Source organism: Salvelinus fontinalis, unplaced genomic scaffold (assembly GCF_029448725.1).
Source record: "Salvelinus fontinalis isolate EN_2023a unplaced genomic scaffold, ASM2944872v1 scaffold_0041, whole genome shotgun sequence".
Classification (NCBI taxonomy): Eukaryota; Metazoa; Chordata; class Actinopteri; order Salmoniformes; family Salmonidae; genus Salvelinus; species Salvelinus fontinalis.
In genome coordinates, this window is record NW_026600250.1 from 317,964 (window position 1) to 342,012 (window position 24,049).

The window sequence follows — 24,049 nt, forward strand, 5'->3', positions numbered from 1 at the left end:
AAAAACACCCACCATGAGACCCACTAAATCTGCCCAAGAAGAGGCAAACAAAAGAAAAACCCACACCTAACTTAAAGACAGGAAGCAAACCAAAAAGGTGGAGCAACTAAAGGTGTTGACTCTCCACATCTATCAAGACAACTGGAGCACTGGGCCAGACACTCTTAAATAGAACCTGGACCAGCTCAGGTGAAACACCTTCCCACTAACGAGATGGACAAGCCAGCACAGGTGTAACACATACTGACTAACGAGGTGACACCAATCAGTGTGTCCTACGTGCTAACGAGCTAGACGTGCTAACGAGCTAGACGTGCTAACGAGCTAGACGTGCTAACGAGCTAGACGTGCTAACGAGCTAGACGTGCTAACGAGCTAGATGTGCTAACGAGCTAGACGTGCTAACGAGCTATGCTAACGAGCTAGACGTGCTAAAGTCCAACCTCAAAACATAAAAAAAAATTATATATAATAATACACAATAGTATTATTTTTTTCTCTCAAAATTCTCTTTATTGAATCCGAAAACTCACCATGGACACCATGGAAATGGGAGATATCTTTTACCTCACTGATTAGAGGTCAACCTGCAGAAGACAGTCAGCTACATTTTGGAGGGATGCATTTAAATTTAGGGGTCGCTAAACAAAGGAACGCAACACTTATTTGTCATCACTCAACGATATCATGTTGAAGTCATTTGTGTGCACGTCCTGTTAAAACTAACAGCTCAAAAACCACACCGAATCTGGGAGTAATGTGTACATCCCTGGTGAGAGGACAACTTGTAGAAAACAGATCGCTACATTTTGAAGTGTTGCATTTTGATTCAAGTGGGTCACCAACGTGGGAAGTGTAACAGGGACAAATATTTAGGCTTCTACATTGTGACATCATTAAAATTCTCCTACTACAATGTTAAAACATTCTACATTGTGACATTATTTAATTGATATCATGAAACAACTACATCATGTATTTGATGTTTAATCAGAGATCTTTAATCAGAGTATCTCTTCCCCTGTGTGTGTCCGCTTGTGTATATTCAGGCTTTTTGGCCAAGTAAAACTCTTCCCACATTGATCACAGTTATATGGTTTTTCTCCTGTGTGTGTTCTATGGTGTATAGTTAGATAGCAAGAAGAAGAAAAACTCTTCCCACATTGATCACAGCTATAAGGTTTCTCTCCTGTGTGTGTTCTATGGTGTATAGTTAGATAGCCAGAAGCAGTAAAACTCTTCCCACATTGATCACAGCTATAAGGTCTCTCTCCTGTGTGTGTTCTCTGGTGTGTAGTCAGATGGCTAGATTTAGCAAAACTCTTCCCACATTGATCACAGCTATATGGTTTCTCTCCTGTGTGTGTTCTCTGGTGTGCAGTCAGATTGCTAGATGTAGTAAAACTCTTCCCACATTGATCACAGCTATAAGATTTCTCTCCTGTGTGTGTTCTATGGTGTGATTTCAGGGAGCCTGACTGAGTAAAACTCCTCCCACATTGATCACAGCTATAAGGTTTCTCTCCTGTGTGTGTTCTCTGATGAATTTTAAGTTCTGATGAAGATTTGCAACGTGTCCCACAGTCAGAGCAGCAAATAGATTTCTTCCCTGTGGGCCTCTGCTGGTGTTTCTTGAGGAGTTCTGATCTGGAGAGACTTTTCTCTGCCACATGATGTTGTCGAGGCTCCCCAGAGGATCCACGATAGTCACATCTCTCTCCTGTGTGAACAACAAGGTCAGACAGATGGTTAAAGGCCTGCAACAGTAGAAATCCACTGTGTATTTGAGGTAAAAGGTGATGCCCAGAGGTCTGTTAAATTATTTACAATTGTCTTAAGACAGTCAAACCTAAGCAGTGTGCCATACAAGCTTTGATCTCCAAAAATGGCCCCTTTATGTGTTTGCTAAAATTGCGGCACGAGGGCGATGCACACACAATTTAATTGCAGAAACACCTCCCTGCTACTGAGGAAACCACTAGTTATGGATGTAGTATATCTGCTAATGAGGAAACCACTAGTTATGGATGTAATATATCTGCCTGGAACAAAAATGGTGAGCAAAGATTTTAGTTTTCCCCAATGTATTCTGAATATTACAGCGCAAGATCAGGAGTGCTACTCAAGGAAACTCACATTAAGCTCTGTGTCTATTCACTAATTCACCACCATGGGGGAAAACTCAGGGGAGTTCTCATAGGCTGACAGCAATAATAGCCTCCATTTACAGGTTGCTTATGAGTGCATTTCACATTACTATTGGATTATAATTGTAAGGCTCGCTTGAATCACCTGCTTAAAATGTTTGTGTTATTGTCGCAAATCAACTGCTTTATACTTATAAAACACTTCAACCAGTAAAATGCTCTTTAGCTAGCTTTGCAATCAGCCTGAAACTGAGGGTTTGTACATTAAGTGTTTCACAAATTGGCCCATAACTTCACCTAACAACAACATAGACCTACTGTAGGACCCATAACTTCACCTAACAATAACATAGACCTACTGTATGACCCATACCTTCACCTAACAATAACATAGACCTACTGTAGGACCCAAAACTTCACCTAACAACAACATAGACCTACTGTAGGACCCATAACTCCACCTAACAACAACATAGACCTAGGACTATAATACACTAGGCTACTCTGTAATGTGTTGTCATTCTAAATGTCCTGAATAAAGGAAAATAGCTCTGTGTGTTGTACAATAGCCTATCCATCAAGGAACAGTTCTCTACACATTATGAGCTAAGTATCTCCGTGTCCAAACAGACTAACGGGACCCTACTGTAAATCAATCAGACAATAACATTATAACACTATAAACATCAATTTGTTAGGGATGTTGGATCCAACATGGAGCACGGCATAACTGTCTTTACCAGAGTAATGAATGAAGAAGCACTTTGGTTGTTGTTGCATGTCGTGATGTTTGTCATTTGATGATGTGTAATTATTGAAGAACCACGTTAATGACAGTATCCATTTGGGTGTTGTCAATAAAGTTAAGGTGACTCTCGGTTAGAACCATTGGATTTTGCAAACTCTGAAAATATTTGGAATTTCTGTGCCTATGAAAACTGTTTTCCCAGCGTAACATAAGGAAACTAAATGTTACGTAGGTAGAGTGCATTTCAAAGATCTGAATACAAAAAAACTGTACTAACAGGACAATAACCTAAACCACAAGGCCAAATCGACACTGGAGGAGCTTACCAAGATGACATTGAATGTTCCTGAGTGGCCTAGTTACAGTTTGGACTTAAATCGTCTTTAAAATCTATGGAAAGACTTGAAAATGGCTTTCTAGCAATGATCAACAACCAACTTGACAGAACAGGAAGGATTTAAAATGAATTTATAATGAATATTCACATGAAGATCAGTCTCCTATTGGATGACATCACGACTTCCCATCAAGCCAACTCCTTGAAGGTCTTACTATGACATCACTCACTCCTTCTAGTTTGCAGTTGTCTAAAAAAAAACACAATTTTGCTCAAAACATTTATTTGTTTCCCTTTAGTGTGTTTATACTTTACTGTATTTATATATCACTTTTCAACGGGAAAAGTTAAAATCACTGGAGGACGTCATGAACAATTAACATTTTTTTTTTTCTTAACCTTTATTTAACCAGGTAGGCTCATTTACAACTGTGACCTGGCCAAGATAAAGTAAAGCAGTGCGACAAAAATAACAGAGTTACACGTGGAATAAACAAAAGTACAGTCAATAACACAATAGAAAAATCTATATACAGTGTGTGCAAATGGAGTACAGAGGTAAGGCAATAAATAGGCCATAGTAGCAAAGGAATTACAATTTAGCATATTAACACTGGAGTGATAGATGTGCAAATGATGTGCAAGTAGAAATACTGGTGTGAGCAAAAAAAGTAAATAAAAACATGGGGATGAGGTAGGCAATTGGATGGGCTATTTACAGATGGGCTGTGTACAGAGTCCAGTTACTGTAGGTTGTATCTCTCTAGGTCATGCCAGTAGGCTACAGTAGGTTGTATCTCTCTAGGTCATGCCAATAGGCTACATTAGATTGTAACTTTCTAGGTCATGCCAGTAGGTTACAGTAGGTTGTATCTAGGTCATGCCAGTAGGCTACAGTAGGTTGTATCTCTCTAGGTCATGCCAGTAGGCTACAGTAGGTTGTAACTCTCTAGGTCATGCCAGTAGGTTACAGTAGGTTGTAACTCTCTAGGTCATGCCAGTAGGTTACAGTAGGTTGTATCTCTCTAGGTCATGCCAGTAGGTTACAGTAGATTGTATCTCTCTAGGTCATGCCAGTAGGCTACAGTAGGTTGTAACTCTCTAGGTCATGCCAGTAGGTTACAGTAGGTTGTATCCAGGTATAAACAATTATCAACCCAATGTGGAAAGTGTCGAATTTGGTCAACAACAAAATGAATGGCTTGTTTGCTACGTGAGGTTTACTTGATCCAACAGAAGTTTCGTAATGCTTAAGTTATGTGGACACGTGACATACTGACAACTTTGATAAAAACACGATAGGAGTTGTCTCCAGATCGCTATGCATATTCATGCTAGTAGCTTAGCATCTCTCTCCATTGAATACAGGCGGTTGACGACAACAACCCTCATTGAATATAAACAATAGATTACAATAATAAGATGAATCCACCAATCCAAAGAAAGGATAGGCGGAAGCTAGACAACCCGCAGTGAAGCTTTGTGGACAACGACTCCCCTTGTTAGGGCGGAGAGACATCTTGTCAGTATATCCATAATCTTTGGTGTAGCCAACCCAACTCTCACATGGTACTATTGGGGGGCACGGTGTGTAGTAAAACATCACTACATGAAAATCACTACATGCCGTGCCCCCCAGTCTGCGGTCAGCAGATAGACCCTTCTCAAATATATATGTTAAGTCACTTTTATATGTTATGTTATATGTTAAGTCACAAAGTAAAAAACACATTTAAGGCGGTACTTACTGGTGTTAATCAGATCTCCTATCTCCACCTCTTCATCTTTCAATGTGACAGTAATCGACCCTTCCTTCTTCACTCCAAAAACTTCCCCCTCTTCTTTCACTGTAACATCATCCTCCTCTTTCTCTTTCACCTTTTCTTTCACTGTAACATCCTCCTCCTCTTTCACTCTGAACGCGTCTTCCTCCTCTTTCACTGAAACGTCTTTCTCTTCTTCTTTCACTGTAACAGCCTCACCCACTACTTCTTGTTTTACTGTCACATCCTCTTCTTCCTTCTCCTCTTTAACGACAATGTTCAGCTCCAGAGCTTCTTTCTCCGTCCAGCAGACCTCCTCTTCTTTAACGAGAGGGGAGAAGCTTACTGACCTCATGTTCAGGGATGTTAGCTAGCTATCATTAGCGACTAGGCTAGTGCTAATTTAACCAGCCAGCTACTATAGCTGACTAATACAAAATAACGTAATATTAAATAGGTTAACAAGTAGATACGACAGAAGTGTGTCTAAAACACAGTAGCTAATATACACCGAAAGCGTCTAAATAGCTTGAATCTTTCGGCTATGTTGGCTAGCAAGCTACCGAGGTGGTTGACGAGCTGTTTATGAAGAACCGTCCACTAGATTATACGTCACGCTGGCAGCGTCGCCTGAAAGACGCACATCGCCGTCTGCTGACTGGAGGGGAAACGCAGTTGAGGATCATATTTTATTTTCAGACAAAGATCATTTTAAATGGATTTAATTAAATTATACTATTATATTGAGACATACAAAGACAGGAATGTGTTGATTGATTAGTGCGAATAAAAAATGTTTACCACAGCATATTTAAGGCAGTTTCATTAAGTTATATTACATCTAAATTAGCAGATAGCTAATGTAGGTCTATACTGCTCCTACATGGTGTAACAATACATCATGTAGATGTATATAATGAACAGACTAGGTCTATACTGCTCCTACATGGTGTAACAATACATCATGTAGATGTATATAATGAACAGACTAGGTCTATACTGCTCCAATGTGGTGTAACAATAGATCATGTAGATGTATATAATGAACAGACTAGGTCTATACTGCTCCTACATGGTGTAACAATTGATCATGTAGATGTATATAATGAACAGGCTAGGTCTAGACTGCTCCTACATGGTGTAACAATACATCATGTAGATGTACACTACCATTCAAAAGTTTGGGGTCACTTAGAAATGTCCTTGTTTTTTAAAGAAAATCTATTTTTTTCATTTATGTAGCTGTTTTTGCTTTGTCATTATGGGGTATTGTGATGTCATTATGGGGCAATGTGATGTCTTATGGGGTATTGTGATGTCATTATTGGGTATTGTGTAGATTGATGAGGGGGAAAAATTATTGAATCAATTTTAGAATAAGGCTGTAATGTAACAAAATGTGGAAAAAGTGAAGGGGTCTGAATGCTTTCCGAATGCATTGTATAAATAGGGGCAATACTTAGTGACATCACTTCATGAAACAGGAGGTACAAATATATAACATAGATTCACAATATCAACATTCAATGTATCAAAATACATGACCAAGCTGGAAGTGGAAACGCCAGCCCAGCCACAATCCTAGAGGTTCACTGATGATCAACCTCCTCCTTCACATCTGACTCCTGATGATCAATCTCCTCCTTCACATCTGACTCCTGATGATCAACCTCCTCCTTCACATCTGACTCCTGATGATCAACCTCCTCCTTCACATCTGACTCCTGATGATCAACCTCCTCCTTCACATCTGACTCCTGATAATCAACCTCCTCCTTCACATCTGACTCCTGATGATCAACCTCCTCCTTCACATCTGACTCCTGATGATCAACCTCCTCCTTTACATCTCCTGATGATCAACCTCCCCCTTCACATCTGACTCCTGATGATCAACCTCCTCCTTCACATCTGACTCCTGATGATCAACCTCCTCCTTCACATCTGACTCCTGATGATCAACCTCCTCCTTCACATCTGACTCCTGATGGTCAACCTCCTCCTTCACATCTGACTCCTGATGATCAACCTCCTCCTTCACGTCTGACTCCTGATGATCAACCTCCTCCTTCACATCTGACTCCTGATGATCAACCTCCTTCACATCTGACTCCTGATGATCAACCTCCTCCTTCACATCTGACTCCAGTGATCAATCCAGAGCATCTTCTTTTTGGGGGAATCCCGATGGACGACGTCATCGAATAGGACGTCATCACCACCACCGCCCACAAGTTAATTGTCATTGAGGTTATTAATGGGAAGATGATATAAAAAAAAAATGATATAATTTTATAATAATATAAAGACCTGCTGTTTTCAAACTCTATTCCCTATGATGTATACTACAACAGAAATAACTTAAAATGTATAAAATGTATAAATGTATAACACTCATGACTTGACTGATTAAAGTAAACCACAGTTTTGTAAATACATAACGCCATCTAACCAAATATCAAATGAATGTTAGCTATATGCAGTTATCTTAGCCAGCCAGCTAACATTAGCTATATGCAGTTATCTTAGCCAGCCAGCTAACGTTAGCTATATGCAGTTATCTTAGCCAGCCAGCTAACGTTAGCTATATGCAGTTATCTTAGCCAGCCAGCTAATGTTAGCTATATGCAGTTATCTTAGCCAGCCAGCTAACATTAGCTATATGCAGTTATCTTAGCCAGCCAGCTAATGTTAGCTATATGCAGTTATCTTAGCAAGCCAGCTAACATTAGCTATATGCAGTTATCTACGACGCCAGCCAGCTAACATTAGCTACAGGCAGTTATCTTAACCAGCTAACGTTAGCCATATGCAGTTATCTTAGCCAGCCAGCTAACGTTAGCTTTACGCAGTTATCTTAGCCAGCCAGCTAACATTAGCTATATGCAGTTAACTTAGCCTGCCAGCTAACATTAGCTATATGCAGTTAACTTAGCCTGCCAGCTAACGTTAGCTATTTAGCCAACTAGCTATTAGCCAACCAGCTAACGTTAGCTATTTAGCCAACTAGCTATTAGCCTAACCAGCGTAGCCAACCAGCTAACGTTAGTTATTTAGCCAACTAGCTATTAGCCTAACCAGCGTAGCCAACCAGCTAACGTTAGCTATTTAGCCAACTAGCTATTAGCCTAACCAGCGTAGCCAACCAGCACCGAGACCATTTAGAACCAAACTAACAAAACCTAAACGTGTTTGCAGATCAAAAGATCAGAGACAAACAGAATGATGGGAGAAAATTAACCTTCAGAAGTCATTGATCAATGCTGATAAAGTGACACACTGCTTCAATAATAATGAGTAGTTATTTATGATGTAAGGTGATTTGTAGAGCAGTCAGTTGGCAGTCGCCTGCAGTGTCGAACCAAACCAAACCAGGTGGTTGTTCGATTAAATTAATCTTCAGACGTCGTTGATCACGTGCTGTTGATAAAGTGAGACAGGCATCGGCACACTGCTTTGAAGTTTAATGCTTTCAAAGCCTCGTACCTCCGGTATCAAACATAACATCCATATAGAAAAGTTGACAATACAAAAAGAAGCAAGCAGGTTGATTTCCTCTGTCGTTTTGAGCCCACGGCAAGAAGGCACCAGAGCCCACCGTGCTAACGGGTTCCCACCAGATAACACAACCACACAGTTAATGAAAAGCATGAGTTGACGCTTGAGCTAGATATCAACCTATCGAGCTAGTGTGACCTTCCTGGTCTCTCAAGTCAGTGAGTCAACACAGGAAGGAGCAATGGATGGATAGTTCATTTTTTTCCAAAGCTGCAATGATGGGACACACACAGTCTGGATGAATGATCAGTAGTGACGGGATATAAATAGCACTCCCACAGCAAGTCTACATAAATCTGCCCTATAATATACTAACAAAAAAACAATTGAAATGTATATTAAAGTCATTGTGATCGTATAGTGGATTTAACCATTCCTAATTATTCCTAATTTACTATAATAAATGAATCAATTGTTTCCATGTGTCTCATATTCACTACATCAGAATAAACTGTCATCCATTTTAGTATCAAAATATATCAAATTAACCTGGAAAATGACTAAATGTCCCCCTCTGGTGGTGAAGAAGTATAACACACCTAAACTAACAAAACCGGGCTAATAAACTGGCTGGTGTTCATGGGTTTATAGAACATGTACTTTATACATTTGTCATAAATGACCTGCATTGATGAGACACATAGTGTGGATGAATGATCAGTAGTCGACGGTAAAAATAACACTCCTAAAGAAGATGCGTTTTCTAGTTAGATACCAACTTGAAAGAGGGAACTTTAGCAAAAAACCCACATGGAAAACGGAGATTTGGCAAATAACATATAAAGAGAGGCTTATTTGACGCCAAACCAACAGCAATAGTTACTAAAACATAAATTGCTAATGTATGATTTAAAAGGTGGATTTTATGATGTAATGTCAACTTTATATATTTCTATCCCGGGACTATTCAATTTTGAACTCACCCACAGCAATTCTCCATAAATCTGCTGTGGATTACCCAGAATCCCGAAATAAATGAATACATATGTGATAATTCAAAAACATTACTGGTTGTGCTTATAGGGAACCAGATCGTGAACAAAACTAAGTTACTAAGTCTATAACCAAACTGTATTGTTACACTGGTGAGTAAAAACTCATGCTTCCTACACTAACTTTTTGTCTGAACATTATAATATATATTTTACGTCACACTAGCGTCATTGTCTTAAAGTCGCACATCTCCATCGCAGTCAGAGGTTCAGACTGAGCGTTACCCACTCCAGTCAGCTGATGGCGGTGTGCGATTTTAAGGCAATGCTGTTAGTGTGACGTATAATCTAGTGGACGGAACGCAATGCTGTTAGTGTGACGTATAATCTAGTGGACGGAACGCTTCTTTCAGCAGCAGCAACAGTTAGTCCGCCATCTCCGTAGCTTGCTAGCCAAAATAGACGAACCCATAAAGCTCTTTAGACGATTTAGTGTATATTAGCCACTGTATTTTAAACCCTTGTCTGTCGTCTAGTTAGTTAGTTATCCTATTTCATTTCATATTTACGGTGTTGTTATTATTCAGCTGGCGGGCTGGTTAAGTTAGCATTAGCCTAGCTAGCTAACATCTCCGACCATGAGTTCACTAAATGACTCTCTTCCTGCTGAAGAAGAGACGGTCTGTTGGACGGAGAAAGAAGCTCTCATCAAAGAGGAGGAGGAAGAGAAGGATGTTACAATACAAAAACAAGTAGAGGGTGAGGTTGTTACCCTGAAAGAAGAAGAGAAAGACGTTTCAGTGAAAGAAGAGGAAGACGTTACAGTGAAAGAAGAGGCGTTCAGAGTGAAAGAGGAAGACGTTACAGTGAAAGAAGAGGGGTTCCGAGTGAAAGAGGAGGAAGGTGTTACAGTAAAAGATGAGGAGGATTCAGTTTTTGAAGTGAAAGCGGAGGAGGGGGAGAATACGGTCTCATCGGAAGAAGAGGAGGAAGAAACTGGATATCTGGGCCCGATTTCCCAAACACAATTTAAGGCATCCAGTGGTTCTAAAGATGAACTTAGCCATAAGATGGTTTTGAGAAACCGGGCCGTGATTACCACTGGTAAGTACTGTCTTAAATACAGAGGTACAAACTCTGCAGTTGTTGAACTGATGTTTGGTGTTAAAAGGGAAATCTGCAATTGCTACATCCATATTTTGACTTTTAAATGATTTATTTATAGCCATTGATTCTTGGAGAATATAACACATGCCTCATGAGCTTAGTTAAATTGTTGTACCCCATCAGAACCCAAAATAAGCTTTTTTTACTCCAATGTTTAGAAACAATGTAAATCAACACTGTATAGCCTCAACATGGTTAAAACTATAATGTTGATATCATGGATGGTCAGTCCTTGCATCCATAGGTATGTCTATGAATTTGAGAGTAGTAAAATGTCTCCAGGCCCATCATCATCTTATTACCAAAACAGTTGTGGAATGACTGCTTTGTTATTGTTTCAACTTCAGATTGGTTGATTGATGTGTGGCTTTTTTAAAGGGACAACCAAGTATTTAAACAGCAACAAAATGGCTGTCAAGAGACTTGGTTTGGTAAACAGCTGAGGGATGGGGGTTGGAGAAATGTAACCACTCTCAAATTCATAGAGAAAGCTATTGTATCAACCTTAACCCAAAACCTAGGGACCTCGTCAAGAAGTTCTGACATCTTGGTGTAACAGTTTTAAGGTGTTGGCTTGACAGTCGCTGGACCCAGGTTTGAGTCCAGCTCAGGGCAACCCCCTGAATTCACTACACTATGAATACAAGGACTGGCCATCCATGATGTCATAATGATAGTTTAACCAGGTTTCTAGGATATATAGTATATTCTAGAATTCATCCATGATGTCATAATGATAGTTTAACCAGGTTTCTAGGATATATAGTATATTCTAGAATTACCAATTTGACCCCCACAGGAAATCTGTGGGGGTCAAATTGTTAGAGCTGTTGATAAGTCATTGTATAATATTCAGCATTTATTTTCATGGCATTACATCAATATCGCCCAACCAGAAGAGAATAAACTCTTCCTGCTGGCATTCATAAAATTTGACGTTGCTGGTAATCGGCTACACAAGCAGTTGGCAACCTACATTTGGAGTGCAAATGTATCTTACCATTTCTACTGATCTGGTGACAGTTATGATTTTCATATGTTCATTTTACTGGAACAGTTTCATTTAATTTATAATAGTATCTCAAAATCATTGTCTGTGATTAATCTACATTCTATCTAAATGAAAGATATACAAATCTAAAAGTAACTTTTATTGCCATTGCCAACTATGTAAAAAAATAGCCTACATAAAGCCAACAAATAAAAACATTGCAAATAAATGTCCTATAAATCGCATGGCCTGTCTAAAACGAACTTGAAACATTGTATAAAATATTCTGGGCCCTCAGCTTCCCGTGCCTGTGAGTTCTCGACCGACACAGCTGTAGGCTATTTGTGAAAGGGATAAGAAGGAATCAGGTGTTTTGACATTTCCACTGGATCAGAGCATTACGTTTTTCCCTTTCGTGCCGAGTGGTTATCGAAAGGGGGACAGCTGGAAATATTTTACAAATACTTTGAGGAGTTATTCTCATTTGTAATTGATTTTGATTAGACTTTGTTTACTTGCTGTTTGAGGTGGGGGAAAAATGTGCTTTGAGAAGCTCCACAACTCATTAGTGGTGGTGCGTTAAGACAATCAGAAATACTACCAGACATCCCCAAATGGGCACATTTATAGGCCTTCATTTGTTTGCAGGCCAGATAGATTAATCCTACTTCTATATGTGTAACCAGGTAGACTAGTCCTACTTCTATATGTGTAACCTGGTAGACTAGTCCTACTTCTATATGTGTAACCAGGTAGACGAGTCCTACTTCCTATATGTGTAACCAGGTAGACTAGTCCTACTTCTATATGTGTAACCAGGTAGACTAGTCCTACTTCCTATATGTGTAACCAGGTAGACTAGTCCTACTTCTATATGTGTAACCAGGTAGACTAGTCCTACTTCTATATGTGTAACCAGGTAGACTAGTCCTACTTCTATATGTGTAGTCAGGTAGACTAGTCCTACTTCTATATGTGTTGTCGGGTAGCCTAGTCCTACTTCTATATGTGTAACCAGGTAGACTAGTCCTACTACTATATGTGTAGTCAGGTAGACTAGTCCTACTTCTATATGTGTAACCAGGTAGACTAGTCCTACTTCTATATGTGTAACCAGGTAGACTAGTCCTACTTCTATATGTGTAGTCAGGTAGACTAGTCCTACTACTATATGTGTAGTCAGGTAGACTAGTCCTACTTCTATATGTGTAACCAGGTAGACTAGTCCTACTTCCTATATGTGTAACCAGGTAGAGTAGTCCTACTTCTATATGTGTAACCAGGTAGACTAGTCCTACTTCTATATGTGTAACCAGGTAGACTAGTTCTACTTCTATATGTGTAACCAGGTAGACTAGTCCTACTTCTATATGTGTAACCAGGTAGACTAGTCCTACTTCAATATGTGTAACCAGGTAGACTAGTCCTACCTCTATGTCTAACCAGGTAGACTAGTCCTACCTCTATGTCTAACCAGGTAGACTAGTCCTACCTCTATGTGTACCCAGGTAGACTAGTCCTACTTCTATATATGTAACCGGGTAGACTAGTCCTACCTCTATATATGTAACCGGGTAGACTAGTTCTACTTCTATATGTGTTGTCGGGTAGACTAGTTCTACTTCTATATGTGTAAGCAGGTAGACTAGTCTTACTTCTATATGTTTAAGCATGTAGACTAGTCCTACTTCTATATGTGTAACCAGGTAGACTAGCCCTACTTCTATATGTGTAACTAGGTAGACTAGTCCTACTTCTATATGTGTAACCAGGTAGACTAGTCCTACTTCTATATGTGTAACTAGGTAGACTAGTCCTACTTCAATATGTGTAACCAGGTAGACTAGTCCTACTTCAATATGTGTAACCAGGTAGACTAGTCCTATTTCTATATGTTTAACCAGGTAGACTAGTCCTACTTCTATATGTGTTACCAGGTAGACTAGTCCTACTTCTATATGTGTAACCAGGTAGACTAGTCCTACTTCTATATGTGTAACAAGGTAGACTAGTTCTATTTCTATATGTTTAACCAGGTAGACTAGTCCTACTTCTATATGTGTTGTCGGGTAGACTAGTCCTACTTCTATATGTGTCACCAGGTAGACTAGTCCTACTTCTATATGTGTAACCAGGTAGACTAGTCCTACTTCTATATATGTAACCAGGTAGACTAGTCCTACTTCTATATTTTTTGTTATTTAGACTAGTTCTACTTCTATATGTGTGACCAGGTAGACTAGTCCTACTTCTATATGTCTAACCAGGTAGACTAGTCCTACTTCTATATGTGTAACCAGGTAGACTAGTCCTACTTCTATATATGTAACCAGGTAGACTAGTCCTACTTCTATATGTGTAACCAGGTAGACTAGTCCTACTTCTATATTTTTTGTTATTTAGACTAGTTCTACTTCTATATGTGTAACCAGGTAGACTAGTCCTACCTCTATGTCTAACCAGGTAGACTAGTCCTACTTCTATATGTCTAACCAGGTAGACTAGTCCTACTTCTATATGTCTAACCAGGTAGACTAGTCCTACCTCTATGTCTAACCAGGTAGACTAGTCCTACCTATATGTGTAACCAGGTAGACTAGTCCTACCTATATGTGTAACCAGGTAGACTAGTCCTACCTCTATATATGTAACCAGGTAGACTAGTTCTACCTCTCTATGTGTTGTCGGGTAGACTAGTTCTACTTCTATATGTGTAAGCAGGTAGACTAGTCTTACTTCTATATGTGTAAGCATGTAGACTAGTCCTACTTCTATATGTGTAACTAGGTAGACTAGTCCTACTTCTATATGTGTAACCAGGTAGACTAGTCCTACTTCTATATGTGTAACCAGGTGGACTAGTCCTACCTCTATATGTGTAACCAGGTAGACTAGTCCTACCTCTATATGTGTTGTCGGGTAGACTAGTTCTACTTCTATATGTGTAACCAGGTAGACTAGTCCTACTTCTATATGTGTAACCAGGTAGACTAGTCCTACTTCTATATGTGTAACCAGGTAGACTAGTCCTACTTCTATATGTGTAGTCAGGTAGACTAGTCCTACCTCTATATGTGTAACCAGGTAGACTAGTCCTACCTCTATATGTGTAACCAGGTAGACTAGTCCTACTTCTATATATGTAACCAGGTAGACTAGTCCTACCTCTATGTGTTGTCGGGTAGACTAGTTCTACTTCTATATGTGTAACCAGGTAGACTAGTCCTACTTCCATATGTGTAACCAGGTAGACTAGTCCTACTTCTATATGTGTAGTCAGGTAGACTAGTCCTACCTCTATATGTGTAACCAGGTAGACTAGTCCTACCTCTATATGTGTAACCAGGTAGACTAGTCCTACCTCTATATGTGTAACCAGGTAGACTAGTCCTACTTCTATATGTGTAGTCAGGTAGACTAGTCCTACCTCTATATGTGTTGTCGGGTAGACTAGTTCTACTTCTATATGTGTAACCAGGTAGACTAGTACTACTTCTATATGTGTAACCAGGTAGACTAGACCTACCTCTATATGTGTAACCAGGTAGACTAGTCCTACCTCTATATGTGTTGTCGGGTAGACTAGTTCTACTTCTATATGTGTAACCAGGTAGACTAGTCCTACTTCTATATGTGTAACCAGGTAGACTAGTCCTACCTCTATATGTGTTGTCGGGTAGACTAGTTCTACTTCTATATGTGTAACCAGGTAGACTAGTCCTACTTCTATATGTGTAACCAGGTAGACTAGTCCTACTTCTCTATGTGTTGTCAGGTAGACTAGTCCTACTTCTATATGTGTAGTCAGGTAGACTAGTCCTACCTCTATATGTGTAACCAGGTAGACTAGTCCTACTTCTCTATGTGTAGTCAGGTAGACTAGTCCTACTTTTACAGTGGGGAGAACAAGTATTTGATACACTGCCGATTTTGCAGGTTATCCTACTTACAAAGCATGTAGAGGTCTGTAATTTTTATCATAGGTACACTTCAACTGTGAGAGACGGAATCAAAAACAAAAATCCATAAATCACATTGTATGATTTTTAAGTAATTAATTTGCATTTTATTGCATGACATAAGTATTTGGTACATCAGAAAAGCAGAACTTAATTCTTGGTACAGAAACCTTTGTTTGCAATTACAGAGATCATGTGTTTCCTGTAGTTCTTGACCAGGTTTGCACACACTGCAGCAGGGATTTTGGCCCACTCCTCCATACAGACCGTCTCCAGATCCTTCAGGTTTCAGGGCTGTCGCTGGGCAATACGGACTTTCAGCTCCCTCCAAAGATTTTCTATTGGGTTCAGGTCTGGAGACTGGCTAGGCCACTCCAGGACCTTGAGATGCTTCTTACGGAGCCACTCCTTAGTTGCCCTGACTGTGTGTTTCGGGTCGTTGTCATGCTGGAAGACCCAGCCACGACCCATCTTCAATGCTCTTACTGAGGGAAGGAGGTTGTTGGCCAAGATCTCGCGATACGTGGCCCCATCCATCCTCCCCTCAATACGGTGCAGTCGTCCTGTCCCCTTTGCAGAAAAGCATCGCCAAAGAATGATGTTTCCACCTCCATGCTTCACGGTTGGGATGGTGTTCTTGGGGTTGTACTCATCCTTCTTCTTCCTCCAAACACGGCGAGTGAAGTTTAGACCAAAAAGCTTTATTTTTGTCTCATCAGACCACATGACCTTCTCCCATTCCTCCTCTGGATCATCCAGATGGTCATTGGCAAACTTCAGACAGGCCTGGACATGTGCTGGCTTGAGCAGGGGGACCTTGCGTGCGCTGCAGGATTTTAATCCATGACGGCGTAGTGTGTTACTAATGGTTTTCTTTGAGACTGTGGTCCCAGCTCTCTTCAGGTCATTGACCAGGTCCTGCCGTGTAGTTTTGGGCTGATACCTCACCTTCCTCATGATCATTGATGCCTCACGAGGTGAGATTTTGCATGGAGCCCCAGACCAAGGGTGATTGACCGTCATCTTGAACTTCTTCCATTTTCTAATAATTGCGCCAACAGTTGTTGCCTTCTCACCAAACTGCTTGCCTATTGTCCTGTAGCCCATCCCAGCCTTGTGCAGGTCTACAATTTTATCTCTGGTCTTGGCCATTGTGGAGAGGTTGGGGTCTGTTTGATTGAGTGTGTGGACAGGTGTCTTTTATACAGGTAACGAGTTCAAACAGGTGCAGTTAATACAGGTAATGAGTGGAGAACAGGAGGGCTTCTTAAAGAAAAACTAACAGGTCTGTGAGAGCTGGAATTCTTACTGGTTGGTAGGTGATCAAATACTTATGTCATGCAATAAAATGCCCTTTCCTGGGTTGGTGAAGAGCGGCATTACATTTTAAGGAATAAATCCAAGCCTCACTCTCATCACCTGTGGACGGTGGTGCTTCCAGCGAGGCGTGGATTTAATAGTATGTTGTACCTAGTTTCCCTCCTTCAGGGAACAGTAGTTATAGTCATAACCTGTGGATTTAATAGTATGTTGTACCTAGTTTCCCTCCTTCAGGGAACAGTAGTTATAGTCATAACATGTGGATTTAATAGTATGTTGTACCTAGTTTCCCTCCTTCAGGGAACAGTAGTTATAGTCATAACATGTGGATTTAATAGTATGTTGTACCTAGTTTCCCTCCTTCAGGGAACAGTAGTTATAGTCATAACATGTGGATTTAATAGTATGTTGTACCTAGTTTCCCTCCTCCAGGGAACAGTAGTTATAGTCATAACATGTGGATTTAATAGTATGTTGTACCTAGTTTCCCTCCTTCAGGGAACAGTAGTTATAGTCATAACGTTACGCTTGTCATATGATGAACTTCAACTTAAATACTGGATCTTGCAGTGGGACAGTTTTTTGTATTCAGATCTCTGAAATGCTCTCTAACTACGTCACATTTAGTGTCTCCTTATGTTATGCTGGGGAAACAGTTTTCAATCATTTCAGAGTTTGCTAAATCCAATGGTTCTAAACGAAAGTCCCCTTAACTTTATTGACAACACCCAAATGGATACTGTCATTAACATGGTTTTTCAATAATTACACACAATTCTTAATACTGTAGCTGTTTAGTTACAGTCACATGTTCAACTATCATCAGCTGATCCAGGAAATCATTTTCTGAATGACAGTCACATGACATCACGACATGCAACAACAACCAAAGTGCTTCTTCATTCATTACTCTGGTAAAGACAGTTATGCCGTGCTCCACGTTGGATCCAACATCCCTAACAAATTGATGTTTATAATGTGTTATTGTCTACTTGATTTACAGTAGGGTCTCGTTAGTCTGTTTGCACACAGAGATACTTAGCTCATAATGTGTGGAGAACTGTTCCTTGATGGATAGGCTATTGTACAACACACAGAGCTATTTTCCTTTATTCAGGACATTTAGAATGACAACACATTACAGAGTAGCCTAGTGGGATTATTCACAAAATTATCTGGTGATCAGGTTATGAGATGTCATGACAAAGACATTTTTGTTTCCATGTTTCACCTGAAATATTAAATTGTATATAGTCCTAGGTCTATGTTGTTGTTAGGCGAAGTTATGGGTCCTACAGTAGGTCTATGTTGTTGTTAGGTGAAGTTATGGGTCCTACAGTAGGTCTATCTTGTTAGGTGAAGTTATGGGCCAATTTGTTAAACACTTAATGTACAAACCCTCAGTTTCAGGCTGATGGCAAAGCCTAAGAACATTTTACTGGTTGAAGTGTTTCAGTATAAAGCAGTTGATTTGTGACAACAACACAAACATATTAAGCAGGAGTTTCAAACGAGCCTTAAAATTATACTTCAATAGTAATGTGAAATGCACTTATAATCAACCTGTAAAATGGAGGCTATTATTGCTGTCAGCCTATGAGAACTCCCCTGAGTTTTCCCCCACGGTGGTGAATTAGTGAATAGACACAGAGCTTTAATGTGAGTTTCCTTGAGTAACACTCCTGATCTTGTGCTGTAATATTCAGAATACATTGTGGAAAACTAAAATCTTTGCTCACCATTTTTGTTCCAGGCAGATATACTACATCCATAACTAGTGGTTTCCTCATTACCAGATATACTACATCCATAACTAGCGGTTTCCTCATTACCAGATATACTACATCCATGACTAGCGGTTTCCTCATTAGCAGATATACTACATCCATAACTAGTGGTTTCCTCAATACCAGATATATTACATCCATAACTAGTGGTTTCCTCATTACCAGATATATTACATCCATAACTAGTGGTTTCCTCATAGTGGTTTCCTCATTACCAGATATATTACATCCATAACTAGTGGTTTCCTCATAGTGGTTTCCTCATTACCAGATATATTACATCCATAACTAGTGGTTTCCTCATTAGCAGATATACTACATCCATAACTAGTGGTTTCCTCATTACCAGATATACTACATCCATAACTAGTGGTTTCCTCATTACCAGATATACTACATCCATAACTAGCGGTTTCCTCATTACCAGATATACTACATCCATAACTAGTGGTTTCCTCATTACCAGATATACTACATCCATAACTAGTGGTTTCCTCATTACCAGATATACTACATCCATAACTAGTGGTTTCCTCATTACCAGATATACTACATCCATAACTAGTGGTTTCCTCATTACCAGATATACTACATCCATAACTAGTGGTTTCCTCATTACCAGATATACTACATCCATAACTAGTGGTTTCCTCATTACCAGATATACTACATCCATAACTAGTGGTTTCCTCATTACCAGATATACTACATCCATAACTAGTGGTTTCCTCATTACCAGATATACTACATCCATAACTAGTGGTTTCCTCATTACCAGATATACTACATCCATAACTAGCGGTTTCCTCATTAGTATGGAGGAGTTTCTGCAACCAAATTGCCCTCGTGCCGCAATTTTAGCAACACAGAAAGGGGTCTGTATTGGAGACCAAACGTCTTCTGCCACACTGCTTAGAGTTTCAACAACATGAACAACTTCTTTCTGTTGGCATCACTTTTTACAATGGATTACCGCTGTTGTGGGCCTTTAACCATCTGTCTGACTTTGTTGTTCACACAGGAGAGATACGGGACTATCGTGGATCCTCTGGGGAGCCTCAACAACCTCATGATGCTGAAGAGGCAGAGAAGAGTCTCTCCACATCAGAACTCCTCCAGAAACACCTGCAGAGATCCACAGGGAAGATAATTCACCGCTCTGACTGTGGGAAGAGATTCACCTCATCAGCAGGCATTCAAATTCATCAGAGAACACACACAGGAGAGAAATCTTATAGCTGTGATCAATGTGGGAAGAGTTTTACTACATCTGGCCAGCTGACTCAACACCAGAGAATACACACAGGAGAGAAACCTTATAGCTGTGATCAATGTGGGAAGAGATGTACTACATCTGGCTCTCTGACTCTACACCAGAGAATACACACAGGCGAGAAACCTTATAGCTGTGGTCAATGTGGGAAGAGTTTTACTACATCTGGCCAGCTGACTCAACACCAGAGAATACACACAGGAGAGAAACCTTATAGCTGTGATCAATGTGGGAAGAGATGTACTACATCTGGCTCTCTGACTGTACACCAGAGAATACACACAGGCGAGAAACCTTATAGCTGTGGTCAATGTGGGAAGAGTTTTAGTCAATCCTTCACTCTGACTCTACACCAGAGGATACACGCAGGAGAGAAATCTTATAACTGTGATAAATGTGGGAAGAGATGTACTACCTCTGGCTCTCTGACTGTACACCAGAGAATACACACAGGCGAGAAATCTTATAGCTGTGATCAATGTGGGAAGAGTTTTGGTCAATCTAGCACTCTGACTCAACACCAGAGAACACACACAGGAGAGAAATCTTATAGCTGTGATCAATGTGGGCAGAGTTTTGGTAGATCTTGCCAGCTGACATCACACCAGAGAATACACACAGGAGAGAAACCTTATAGCTGTGGTCAATGTGGGAAGAGATTTACTACTTCTGGCTGTCTAACTTTACACCAGAGAATACACACAGGAGAGAAACCTTCTAGCTGTGGTCAATGTGGGAAGAGTTTTAGTCAATCTAGCTCCCTGACAGTGCACAAGAGAACACACACAGGAGAGAAACCTTATAGCTGTGATCAATGTGGGAAGAGTTTTACTACATCTGGCTCTCTGACTTTACACCAAAGAACACACACAGGAGAGAAACCTTATAGCTGTGGTCAATGTGGGAAGAGTTTTCCTACATCTGGCTCTCTGACTTTACACCAGAGAACACACACAGGAGAGAAGCCTTATAGCTGTGATCAATGTGGGAAGAGTTTTACTAGATCTGGCCATCTGACATTACACCAGAGAACACACACAGGAGATAAACCTTATAGCTGTGATCAATGTGGGAAGAGTTTTACTACTTCTGGCTATCTGACTTTACACCAGAGAACACACACAGGAGAGAAACCTTTTAGCTGTGATCAATGTGGAAAGAGTTTTGGTCAATCTAGCTATCTGACAGTGCACCAGAGAAAACACACAGGAGATAAACCTTATAGCTGTTGGCAATGTGGGAAGAGTTTTGTTCAATCTAGCTATCTGACAGTGCACCAGAGAACACACACTGGAGAGAAACCTTATAGCTGTGATCAATGTGGGAAGAGTTTTAGTACATCTGGCATTCTGACTCGACACCAGAGAACACACACAGGAGAGAAATCTTATAGCTGTGACCAGAGGTAATCTGATAAAAGATCTCTGACTAAACATCAGAAAATACATGAAGCAGTTGTTTCATGATATCAATGAATTAATGTCACAATGTAGAATGTTTTAACATTGTAGTTGGAGTATTTTGATATTGTCACAATGTAGAACCCTAAATGTTTGTCCCCTGTTCTATTGATTTCAACATAATGTGGATATTAGCCTCAGGGGGAAAATCCAGGCTCTGAATTGAAAGAGTTACTATTTTTGTGATTTAACAAAAAGTGACTAACACAAAAAGAGCTGTGTTACACCATGTTGGTGACCCACTTGAATCAAAATGCAACACTTCAAAATGTAGCTAGCTGTTTTCTACAAATTGTCCTCTAACCAGGGATGTACACATTATTCCCAGATTTCGTGTGGTTTTTGAGCTGTTAGTTTTAACAGGACGTGCAACCTCATCTCCCTCCTCTCGGCACAATTGATTTCAAAATGATATTAACATGATATCGATGAGTGATGACAAATAAGTGTTGTGTTCCTTTGTTTAGCGACCCCTACATTTAAATGCATCACTCCAAAATGTAGCTGACTGTCTTCTGCAGGTTGTCCTCTAACCAGTGAGGTGAAATATATCTCCCATTTCCATGTGTTTTTTTTAGTTGTGTTAGTTTCAACATCACTAACAACCTGATCTCCCCCCTATTTGATATCAGTGATTTATTGCTACTTGTCAAAACAACAGCGTTTCTGGTGCTTGTGCAGTTTATAAGGAGCTTGTTTAAAAAATACAAGTAATATGATTATTGTGGCAGATGTTTGTGTAAATAGCACATTTTATGTTTAGGTTTTCAATATATCACAAACTGTTTCTGCATATTAGTTATTGATTTGGACACGTTAAAACTGTGTTTTGACATTTGGGCTATCCCACCTAGCAAAATGTAATTGAAAAGTCGTTGAAAATAATACTATGCAACCAAATATTTCATATTTACATTTCATGTAACATTTAGTAATGAAAATTATTCATGCAACCAACTGACAGTTTTTGGGGTACAATTATATTGATATTGTTTCCCTGTTTTTAGAATATCAGGGTTCATTCTCAGATGTGCCAAACCAAATGTACTAGAGCATGACATTGGGGACTGGGCTCCAATCCAACAACATGCCTATCTAGTGATCCCTGAAAAGAGAGAGAAGCTCCGCAGTGAGGTGGAAAGTTACTACGGATATTGCAGGAGTTTCCTCTTGAAATCAGACACGTCCGTTGTGAGAACAACCTGGTTGCTGATTGTCTCAAGGGGGGCAGTCAAAATGTTTTGTGTTGTGCGTTTAGCCAGTGCATTGCCATGGATCACAGTTTATTTTTACTGCACGTTTTTCCGTATTGGAGATTAGTTTTGTTTGGGCTCGTTCCAAGGGGACGGGAGTTCTAGAAGCTAGTGAGTTTTAGGAAGATGAGAGTTCTAGAAGCTAGCTATCGAAAGAAAAATCTTTGTGGGAATAATAAAAAATAAATATTGTTTGTAATTGTTGTTTGCCAGTAGACAGACACCATGTTTAAATTGGTGACGGTGAAGCATTGTAGTTGATTATAATGTGAAATTGAAGTTGTTTTCTGTTGTTGGTGAGCAAACTTAAGGTGTTAGTTAGTCTTTGGTTTTTCCATTTATGTTTTGAGGTTGGACTTTAGCACGTATAGCTCGTTAGCACGTAGGATGCACTGATTGGTGTCACCTCATTAGTCAGTATGTGTTACACCTGTGCTGGCTTGTCCATCTCGTTAGTGGGAAGGTGTTTCACTTGAGCTGGTCCAGGGTCTATTTAAGAGTGTCTGGCCCAGTGCTCCAGTTGTCTTGATAGATGTGGAGAGGCAACACCTTTAGTTGCTCCACCTTTTTGGTTTGCTTCCTGTCTTTAAGTTTGGTGTGGGTTTTTCTTTTGTTTGCCTCTTCTTGGGCAGATTTAGTGGGTGTCATGGTGGGTGTCTTTTAGGTCCCAGTTGTTGTTACTTGTCAATTTTCAGTGGACACCCCCATAGTGTCTTTCAGAGCCCCTCCTGAAAAAAACAAGCTTATATTTTGAGTTGGATATTGCATCCAATTAGTGTTTAAATCAATGGAATTTCCTTAGAATGCTCATTAGTCTTTCAGTTGTTAGTCTTCTGTTTGTTGTGTACTAAATATTTCTGTTTATTTTCATTGTTTTCTCCTGTGAAGCCATTCTGTTGAATCCATGTCTGAAATGTGCTGTATAAATAAAGCTTGATTTGATTTCAACAAATGAACCCAATGACCAATCAACAGACTTTTGGTCTCTCTTAGTATGAAAAACTGTATCACTTTTCCAGCCTGCTGAAGGCGTGGTAGAGTGGTAAACACCACCCCCGGCTCTACCAGGGGCTTGAGGTGGTCTCCCACAGCTCTGATGGTGGAGTGGTAAACACCACCCCCGGCTCTACCAGGGGCTTGAGGCGGTCTCCCACAGCTCTGCTGGTGGAGTGGTAAACACCACCCCCGGCTCTACCAGGGGCTTGAGGTGGTCTCCCACAGCTCTGCTTATGTCATGTTCTGTGGCCTTGCTGTTCCATTTCTTGACTGCCCCTGCAACACAGAAACACATTCAGTCATATTATATAAAACACTCAAAGTAATGTATTTGGAACATCTATGGCCTCAGTTACAC

General features: G+C 40.0%; 2 protein-coding genes across 3 annotated transcripts in view; one reads left to right on the forward strand and one right to left on the reverse strand.

Moving 5' to 3' along the window:
- LOC129842435 (zinc finger protein 883-like) overlaps nucleotides 1–21,488 on the forward strand; it is a 182,299-nt gene extending 160,811 nt beyond the window's left edge. Inside the window, exons 1-2 of one of the 2 annotated variants that reach the window (XM_055911000.1) lie at nucleotides 9,851–10,589; nucleotides 19,731–21,488. In XM_055911000.1, the coding sequence (XP_055766975.1) occupies nucleotides 10,124–10,589; nucleotides 19,731–21,391 (2,127 nt within the window). In that variant the 5' untranslated portion in view covers nucleotides 9,851–10,123 and the 3' untranslated portion in view covers nucleotides 21,392–21,488. Of the gene's footprint in view, nucleotides 1–9,850; nucleotides 10,590–19,730 lie in introns of those variants that run through there. The other variant, XM_055910998.1, reaches the window with a different exon arrangement.
- LOC129842452 (gastrula zinc finger protein XlCGF17.1-like) lies at nucleotides 463–1,814 on the reverse strand (the record flags this gene model as incomplete). Its single annotated transcript, XM_055911022.1, has 1 exon — nucleotides 463–1,814. A coding segment is annotated over one exon (810 nt), but the record flags the coding sequence as incomplete, so codon positions are not given.
- Nucleotides 21,489–24,049: the final 2,561 nt, after the last annotated feature.